The sequence below is a fragment of the Orycteropus afer genome, unplaced genomic scaffold (assembly GCF_000298275.1).
Source record: "Orycteropus afer afer isolate SDZICR_OR568_19922 unplaced genomic scaffold, OryAfe1.0 scaffold00006, whole genome shotgun sequence".
In the NCBI taxonomy this organism is placed as follows: domain Eukaryota; kingdom Metazoa; phylum Chordata; class Mammalia; order Tubulidentata; family Orycteropodidae; genus Orycteropus; species Orycteropus afer.
The window spans coordinates 15,855,736-15,865,439 of NW_006921593.1; the positions used below are offsets into that span (position 1 = coordinate 15,855,736).

Below are 9,704 nucleotides of genomic sequence, written 5' to 3' on the forward strand. Positions count from 1 at the left end.
GGGGGCAGGGCCAGCGGGTCACCGTGGGGGGTGAAGGGGGCAGGCGGGGCCCGTGGGTCACCTGGGGTCTGCACAGTGGCACTTGAGCACTGAGGGTTGGGACCTGGCTCTCAGGGTCCATCGGACCTGGTGCTGACTCCAGTCGTCTGGGCAAGCCTGCTCTCTTTCCTTCACGGAGATAAGAGGCCCCCAGCCCCACTGCCATCCTTTGAACAGGCAGGGGACAAACTCTCACAGGGCAAAGGCTGGGGTTCCTCTGGTCAGGTGACTCTTGGGTTCCATGAGGACAGAGGCTGTCCTGGTGCCCTACGCACTTCAGCACCCGCATGGTTCCCACACAGGCAAGTGCTCCATAGCCTGCCACTCGCCGCTGGCTGGCTGGCTCAACGCACAGTCCGTGGCACACAGAGGGGCCCCCTCCACTGGCCCCAACCCACACACGGCCGGCCTCCAGGGGCCCTGAGATGGCCCAGGGCTGTAGCCAGGGCTCGGTGCAGACAGACCCTTGAGCCTGGGCCCCATTCCGGCTTCCTGCACACGCATGGGAGCAGAAGTGGTGGCTGCATTAAAAGCCAGGTTGCATCTCCACCACAGCCTCTGCCTGGAGCCACCTCCCCAGACATCAGCTCCCCCGAACCTGTCACCCACTTCTCTTGACAGCATCTTGCCCAGCCAGTCATCCCTTGGCCTGACTGAAGGGCTCACTGGGGCACCTTCTCAGGGCAGTGAGGGAAGAGATGGCCCTGCGCCAACCCCAGCCAGGACCCAGGACAGTGACCCTGGGACCAACCCTGCCGGGATTCTAGACGGTGACCCTAGGGCTGGCCGCGTCCAGGACCCTGAACAGGGACCTGGGATTCTGGGCAAGGACTCTGGACAGGGACCCCGGGTGTGTCCTGCCCCCCTTACCTTTAATGCCTTGTTGGGTTTGGGGTTAGTCGTCATAACCTGGGCACAGTCACCAGGACAGAATTGCTTGGAAATCGTCACTGCAGAAACATGAAAGACAATGTCAAAACCAGCCGTGAGCCTGGCAGCCAGGTACCCACAAGGAGGGGCAGTCTGGTGACGCTGATGACAGCCCAGAGCCCCGCACCAGGACGGGGCACTGTCTCTCTCAGCCCCTCCAGGGGACCTTGCTAGGCCTGTGGGGCGCTGAGGGTAGGACATCCACTTCAGTGACTGCTGTCCTAGCTCCTCCATAGAGGCCCCACCAGCCACGTGGGAAACCAGATGCCCACTATAGAGGCAAAGTAGCCACCCAACATCAGCCCTGATGGCAGCCCAACATCAGGTCCAATACCGTCCCAACACCAGCCCTGATGCCAGCCCAACCCCAGGCCAACACTAGCCCAACACCAGGTCTGACAGCAGGCCAACACTAGCCCAACACCGGGCCCAACACCTGCCCAACACCAGCCCAATAACAGGCCCAATACCAGGTCCAACACCAGGTCCGACACCAGGCCCAGCCCAGCCCAACACCAGGTCCGACACCAGCCCTGATACCAGCCCAATATAAAGTCCAACACTGGCCCAACACTAGCCCCCACACCAGCTCAACACCGGCCCCACGCCAGCCCCTGCCCAGCCCATGGACACCTACCACTGTGCCGGGCACCGTGGCTGCCACATCACCTGTACCCAGCTCCCTGTGCTGTAACCCTGAGGAGCACAGGCCAGGGCCGGGCTTGCGCTGACCGCCAGGCAGCTCTGCCAGCAGCAGGGCCCCGAGGGCTGCAGCCTGAGACCGCGCCGTGCCGCCTCACCGCACCCAGCGGCTCTGTCTGGCGTCCCCGCCGCCTGCCACCCCATCCGTGCGTCGGCACTGTGTCACACATTCTAATCATTCATGAAAACCCAGCCAAGGCGTCTGGGCCACGGCTCCCTCCCACAGTTACCATGGTGACTTTGGGAACAGAGCCAGCCCCTGTGGTCGCCATGGTGACGGAGAAGCCCAGAAGCAACGGGGATGGCGGGTCACGTCTGGCAGGGGTGCCCGAGGTCGGCAGACGGTAAACAGACCGGTACAAGGCTGGCGGCTCCAGGGGCAGGTGGAGGGAACAGGCCTGTCTGGCTGAGGGACCGGGGTCCGTGACGTCCCCAGTGCCAGGCAGATGCAGACCAAGCACAGAGTGTGTCAGCAGTATGGGCAGAGGAGGGGTCCCCAGCCCGGGGAAGGCCATCCAGCACCCGTTCTCCCCTCTTCAGCCTCCTGCAGCCTCAGGGCGGGACAGTGAGCCCCCGGGGCCTAATCCTCCCCCACCACAGATGCCCACCAGCCCTTCTTCTCAGGGGCTCCAACATGAGGAAGTATTCCAGCACCCCCTCCAGAGGCCCTGGCCGGGAAGTCACTAAGACAGCCCCGGCCCCGGTGTCATGGACCACAGGTGAGCCCAGCCCCTCCTACGACAACAGAGCTCCTCCCTTTCGTACCCCTCCCTCTGCTCCTCCCCATGCTGCCCCCACTGGGTGCCCACCTGGGTTGGGTGGCTGGGGCACTCAGAGGGTCGGGGCACCCAGGAGGGAAGGACAGAGCCTCCGGGGGAAGCCACCCCAGAGGGCAGCCGCGTTGGGGTGTCCGACGGGTAGACGAGTGGCCCCATCACCACGGAAGGACCAGTAGGTGCCTGTGGCTGCCTGCCTGAAACCAGAGGTCAGGGGACCCGAAGGAGCGCCTGGGAAAGGTTCTCTTGCAGGCGGGCAGCTGGCCGGGTAGGCTCCGGCTAGCAGGCTCGGCTCGTGTCAGCGCCCAGGGCCCAGGCATAGCTATGTGATGAGTCACCGCTGTTTACAGTGCACATTCCCACAGCACTGCCCGCCCACTGCGACGCCACTGCTCAGCCCCCATGTGAGAGGGTCACCCCCGCCAGCCAGGCAGGGGGATCTGCACCCTGAGGGCCTGGCAGGGTCACCCTGAAAGCCTAGCCGGGCCAGGGAGGGCAGTCTGGTCCAGGCCTTCCCATGACACACCCCAGTGTGAGAACTGGCCTGTGGCGGCCCGGCGTCCGTGAGGCCACCAGGGCACACAGGGCATGACCCCAGCCTCACCATCACGGGGCGCTGGCTGCTCCACTCACAAGGCCACAGCAGCGCCCACCCAGGGGGTTGGCCCATCCCTCCCACGGAGTCAGGGCACCCAGGCCCTGCCCTTGTCCAGGACCACCTCCTACAGGGCCCTCCTTGTCTGCACCCCAGCTTCTGGAGGCAAAGACCCCAGAACAAGAGGAGGCGCTGTGGGGACAGTGCTCGGAGAGGAAGGAAGTCCCTAAACCAGTTAGAACCCCGCGGGGGCTGAGGGGTTCCTCAGCCGCAACCTGAGACTGAAACGGGGGGTCTGGCGAGGGGTGAGTGAAGGAAGAAACAGTGGCTGTGGCCATCCCGAGCAGCGACAAGGCTGCAGAATAAACCCATGAACAGTCGCAGCACTGACCCCGGCACGGCAGCTCCCAGACGCAGGTGCTGTTGTCCTCACCCACCAACCCCTCCAGACGGTAGACGGGGGTCTAGAGGTGCTTGGTCCAGCATGCGGTGCCGCTGGCCCGGCCAGCCGCGCACTGGCTACGGGATGAGAAGGACACACACTTCGGGGGAACAAGGGTGTTGAAACAAGGTGCTCCAGGGTCCTACCTGCCCCCAAAGGTCTGGTCCCTGGGCCCCTGGCCCACCCCTGCTGACCTCAAAGGTCCCCCAGCCCCAGGGGGCAGGCCTGCCCTGGAGGTCCCTCCTAGGAACCAGGGGCTTAAAAGGGCCACTGGTGCCTTGGGGTGGAAGGGACAGACCCAGGCCAGTTCTGAGTTCAGGAAACCACCACCACCTTGCTGCGGAGTGGACCCCACCTCACAGTGCTCCCCGCAAGTCAGGGGGGATGCCCCCAAAGGCGGGTTTTTCTGAAGCAGGTTGCCAGGCCCAGCCTCTGAGGGGCCTGAGTGGACTCAAACCCCCATTTGGTTAGCAGCCAGACACACGCGCTGCATGTGCCTGGGAACTCCTCCCACAAACAGGTGGCTCTCACCTCCACTCCTGCGATGGAGCCAGTTTGGCCAGCAGCATCTTGACCAAGAACAGGAAGAAACCTGGCCTCCGGAGGCCACTGGCCGTCCTCTGCACACCAGCCTCTACCTAAAGTGCGTATGGCACTTTCTTCCTGCCCTTTGGGTCTGGGGTCCAGGAACAGAGGCCAGGTCGGCCATGGCTCTCCTCTTGGGAGCTTGGTGGACAGGCGGGCCTGGCACTGTTAATGCCCTCATGCAGACCACAGAATAACCCCATGGAGCGCTCACCTATGCAGCCCCTGTGTGGCACAAGGGGTAAGTGCTTGACTGCTGACTGAGAGGTTCGAGTTCACGCACAGGCACCCCGAAACAAAGGCCTGGCAATCTACTCCTGAAAATCGGCCTGAGAGCCCGGTCCAGTGCGGCTCCACTGTGCACACCCGGGGCTGCCACAAGGCAGCGCTGACTTGTGGCAACTGGCCAACGGTTATTGAGCTAAAACCACTTTCAACGTCAGGAGCAAGAAAAAGGACAACTTGCTCTTTGGGAGAGGTCTGGAAAGTTTGGAGTGTAAAAGAGTTTAAGGGGCCTTGGAGCACAGTGGGTAAGGGTTCAGCTGCTAACTGAGAGGTCAGGGGTTCCAACTCACCAGCTGCTCCGTGGAAGAAGCATGTGGGAGTCTGTCTCCATAAAGATGACAGCCTTGGAGAGCCCGTGGGGCAGTGCTACTCTGTCACACAGGGTCATCATGGGTCAGAATCCGCTGGACAGCAAGAGGTATTCAAATTTCTCAGGAGTAGACTGCCAGGTTTACTCCAGTGGAGCTGCTGGTGGGCTAGGACCACTAACTTTTCAGTTAGCAGATGAACACTTAAAGGCTTGCACAATCAGGCACTACTCCTACCTCTTAAAACCAAACCACATCCACTGCCATGGACTTGATTCCGACTGACAGCTAGAGGACAGAGTGGAACTGCCCCACAGAGTCTCCAAGGCTGTCAATCTTCACAGAAGCAAAGCCCAAACCACACCCACTGCCCTGGAGTCTATTCTGACCCACAGCGCCCCTAGAGGACAGAGTGGAACTGCACACAGGGTCTCCGAGGCTGTCAATCTTCACAGAAGCACAGCCCAAACCACACCCACTGCCTGGAGTCCATTCTGACCCACAGCGCCCCTAGAGGACACAGTGGAACTGCCCCACAGGGTCTCCAAGGCTGTCAATCTTCATGGAAGCAAAGCCCAAACCACACCCACAGCGCCCCTAGAGGACAGAGCGGAACTGCCCCACAGGGTCTCCAAGGCTGTCAATCTTCATGGAAGCAAAGCCCAAACCACACCCACAGCGCCCCTAGAGGACAGAGCGGAACTGCCCCACAGGGTCTCCAAGGCTGTCAATCTTCATGGAAGCAAAGCCCAAACCACACCCACAGCGCCCCTAGAGGACAGAGCGGAACTGCCCCACAGGGTCTCCAAGGCTGTCAATCTTCATGGAAGCAAAGCCCAAACCTACTCTGAGAGGCACAGCCTGGCACCCCACGGGCCCTGGTTAACTACCCCATGGCAACTCCGGCCTCTGCAGGTAGGCTCCCAGTGCAGAAGGCCCCGTGGTTCCCCAGGACATCCGGCTCCCCTCCCTGTACCTCCACCAGGCGCCCCTTCAGTGCTACACCCGACAGTGCCTGACTGGCAGCCCCCACAGCTGGAGGGCATCTGGTCACCTCGTGCTTGCAGTCCAAGGGAAGCTGTGTCATCCTGATTGCACTGGAGGGTGACTCAGTAGTCAACACCACACCCTTCTGCCTAGGCCCCGCCCCCCTCCCCTGGGTTCTGGGGTGCCCTCTGGGAAGACCTGATATCCTACCCCCCAGGCCCTCTCCTGTGTCCCGGGCTCGGCCCACAGTCCGGTGTCCATACTGCCACACACACTCGCTGACCACGCCCTGACCACCAGGGATGCCTATCTTCCACTCGTGGCCGTGGTGGCTCAGGGGCTGAACACACGCCTTCTATGCAGAAGACCTGGGTTCAAGTCCTGGTCAACGCATGTCATGCATGGCCAGCACCTATCGGTGGAGGCTTGCAGGCCGCTCAGACGCTGAACATGCTTCAGCAGAGCTTGCAGTCCATGACAGACCAGGAAAAGAGGCCTGGTGACTGACTTGTGAAAATCAGGCAGCGGAGACCGTGCGGGCCCAGCAGTTCAACCTACAGCCGACGGTGGGACAGCGTGGCCTGGGCAGCGTGGTCCTACGGGACCACCGTGAGCCGGCGCCGACTCGGGCAGCTACCGACAACTAGGAGTCCCTCCACCCCCCGTGGCCCCTGTCCCGCCAGGCCCTCCCCTCGCTGCTCCGCTGCAGCCCCTCAGGCAGGCAGGGGGACCTCCGGTTGGAAGCCCTCATAAGCGCCCCACTCCTGGCCACCTTTCGCCACTTCCAGCCTCCACTTCTGAAGCCAGGCACTGCCCTGCTTCTGCCCTGTCCCTGGAAGACCCCACTCCCCTCGCCCCTACCCTTGCCTGACTTCCAGAAAGCCCTCCCTAAGGGCAGTCTCCGCCCTCAGCAGCAGGCAGGTCACTCCCCTGACCACCTGTGCTCCGGCCAACACCTGAGTGGATGTCCTTCTGCAGCTGGGCCCACCCTCCCTGGACCCTGAGCTCCTGGAAAGCTGAGCGCACGGGGGCCCCACCCCCAACTCCTAGCAGGCGGGGCCAAGGCACGACTGGAAGTTTGCCGACAAGCCGACAGGCGCGTGGCCCAGCAGGGAAGGGCCCAGAGTGAGAGCTGGGAGACTGGGGGGCTGCGTCCGCCACGCTGCCCCGGGACGCCCAGCCACCGCTCTGGCCTCTGGCCTCCCGGTCTGCACTGGGGGCGGGAGGGGCTGTGCGAGCCTCCAGGCCCTCCTGTACCTGCCAGAGAAGCCTACGGCACTTTCGGTTTCCAAGTGGCCGGAAAGAGGAAGCCGGAGCCGGCGACTTACAAAAAGCAAAAACAAACAGCAGATCGACGTCCATCCACTCGGGGCGGGCGCCGGAGGGCGGGCACGGGGACTCACCGTCACCGTCCAGGCAGCAGCTACGCAGAGCCCTCTCCCAGCTGGCCCAGCTCCATACCGTGTGCACTGGACCCGCAACTCAGAAAGTTTGCTCTGGGAACCTTTAGACTCAGACTCAGCCAGGCCGAAGGGCACGGCTTCATCCAGGCCTGGAGGGCAGAGCCCAAGGCTGTAAACAAGCCACTTCTATCCCGAGCCGGGGCGGGATCGCCTGAGCTGCGGTGGACCAAGGGTGGTTTACAGAGCGGCCTTACCCAGCAGTAGCCCTGCTGGGGCCAGGGAAGGGGCTGGACCTCGGCAAGCCCAGAGCCTGGGGAAGCTGACTCCCCGCACCCCCGGCTCAACACCCATCTTCAGCAACCACCCTGAAAGCCAGCACGCTGAGCTTGGGACAGACCCTGGGAAGCCAGGGGGCGTTCAAGGCCAAAGGGCAAAGGTGCGGGGAGAAGGCTCATCGGAGCCTTTCCCTTTAAACGACTTTATTTCCGAAAGCACGGGTCTGGTTTAAAGTTACAAGAGCAGACTCCCTCCACCAAAGTCAGCTCTCAAAGATTCCTAGCATGCTCTCACATCCACTATAAAGCAACAGGTGTGAAGTGGCGGCCCACCCACCTGCACAGCCCACCTGACGTCCCAGACCCCACCCAGCTGCCTCCACAAATACTTTTTGAGAACCTCTAGACCCCTCTCTAAGGAGCCCTGCCAGCACAATGGTTAAATGCTCAGTGAGTAACTGAAAAGTCAGTGGTTCAGACTCACCAGCCACTCCAGAGATAGGAGCTAGTGCTCAATCTGCCCCCGTAAAGATTAGAGCCCACAGAGCACTATGGGCCAGTTCTACTTGGTCACATGGGTTGGTGTCAGTCCGACCGAAATGACAGTGCCCAACAACAACCACAGACCCCTCTGCCACAGCCACCCCCCTGAAATCATCAGGCTTGGAGAAGGCTGGGCCCCAGGGACACCATGCCATCGCTGCATCTCATCAGGATGTCCTTTGCGATGACCACTGCGGCATCCAAGCCTCACTGATGCTGCCAGGGGAGTTGGACAGCTCAGACTGGTCATACACAGGTACAAAGGAGAGACTGTGTCCAAGACAAACCGATGCCATGCAACCTACGGCTCTCCACCACAAGGAACTGCGGGGGCTTAGGCCCACAGGGCTGCCTGAGGCCAGGCACCTGGCATGGGAAGGCTGGCTGGTGGCTGCTCAGCTGTTGAATGAGTTGCTAAGAGCAAGACCCCCTTTGTGCCTGGCTACAAGAGCTGTGTGCAGTCAGCAAGAGCATAATCATTAACACAGAGAACCAGGACTGCTCCCCCAACCCGCTGCTGTGCATGCAGGAACACCAGCCCTCCACGCAGCAGGAGGCAGGTGAGAACACACTGACAGGTGAGGGCGGCGAGCTCAGGGGTTTCCTGTCCCACTTCCCAGGCCCTGGAAAAGGCCGGAGAAGAAAGTTGTTGTTGGAGCCTGCTTCACAGCGGCCCTGTGACAGAGCACAACTGCCCTGCCCCGCTTCCTGGGCTGAAATATTTACGGGAGCAGATCTGCGGGCGCTTCTCCCCCGGAGCTGCTGAGCGGGTTTGAACTGCCAACCCTTCAGTTAGCAAGCAACGCTGAACCACTGCACCACCAGGGCTCCTTCAAGAAAAAGGGACGGTATCTGTTTCCGCCCTCAGCAGAGTCATGACAATGTTTAGGTTTGAAAAACATGCGGTGCCCAGGCAAGGAAAAGGCGACCTGGACCAAGTGCCTAGGTCAAGACCGCCGCCACACCTGTCCCCCTCCCCCTGACCCTTGCGCCTCCAAGTTTCACACTCAGGCCTCCGTTGAGGCGCCCCTGGCACCTCACTTCGGGTGGAGCCCCCCGGGCTGCCCTCCCCGCGTCCTCCTGCAGGTGTCGGCGCAGCCATTGGGCAGGCGCACTGCCCATCACGGAGAGGAAGTGACTCCGGGGCAGGCTTCCGAGCCTCGCCAGGGGGAGACGGAGCACAAGTTGACCCGGCCCCGCGGAGCGGAAACGCAAGGTAAATACGCGCACCCCAAGGCGGCCCGCCGCCCCGCGGAGGGGCGCCCCCAGCCGGTGCCTGTGCCGTCGGGCGCGTGGCGGGACTCGGGGCCCGTCTCTCCGCCCCGGAGCAGACCAGCGAAGGGAGCCAGGGAAGGCGGTACACCGACCCAGCTGGGACGGCCACGCACGGCTCCTGGACGCTCTTCCAAGACTCCCGCGGACTCGGCCCGGGAGCTGCGCGGCGCGTGCCACGTTGGGAGGCGCCCGCCCCCGGCCCATTTCTCTGCCCCAGGCGGACACTGGGAGCTCGTGGGCTGCCGCCGTGGCCCGCGTGGCCCGGCCCAGCCGGCGCCAGGCCGCCTGGGCGCGTGGACACCTGAGTGCAGATGTCGGACCGGCCCAAGCGGGCGGACTAACCAGGGCCGGAGTGTGGGCGGCAGACGATGACTCAGCGGCCGCGGGACGGCACCACGCCCCCGCCCCGCGCCCCCGACCGCGCCTCACCTGGGCGTCGCGCGGGGGGCGCGCGGACTCGCGCTCTGCTCGCTCTCGCGCTCCCTCGCAGTCGCCGCCGCCGCCGCCGCCGCCACCTCGCGCCCCAGCGCAGACTTGGTAAAGAACAACAAGTCCCCCC

At 63.0% G+C, this 9,704-nt stretch overlaps 1 protein-coding gene across 1 annotated transcript in view; it reads right to left on the reverse strand.

Annotated features, from left to right (window-relative positions):
- Nucleotides 1–945, reverse strand: part of MAFK (MAF bZIP transcription factor K) — a 1,498-nt gene extending 553 nt beyond the window's left edge. Inside the window, exon 1 of the mRNA XM_007941244.2 lies at nucleotides 910–945. Within this exon, the coding sequence (XP_007939435.1) occupies nucleotides 910–945 (36 nt within the window). The remainder of the gene's footprint in view (nucleotides 1–909) is intronic.
- Nucleotides 946–9,704: the final 8,759 nt, after the last annotated feature.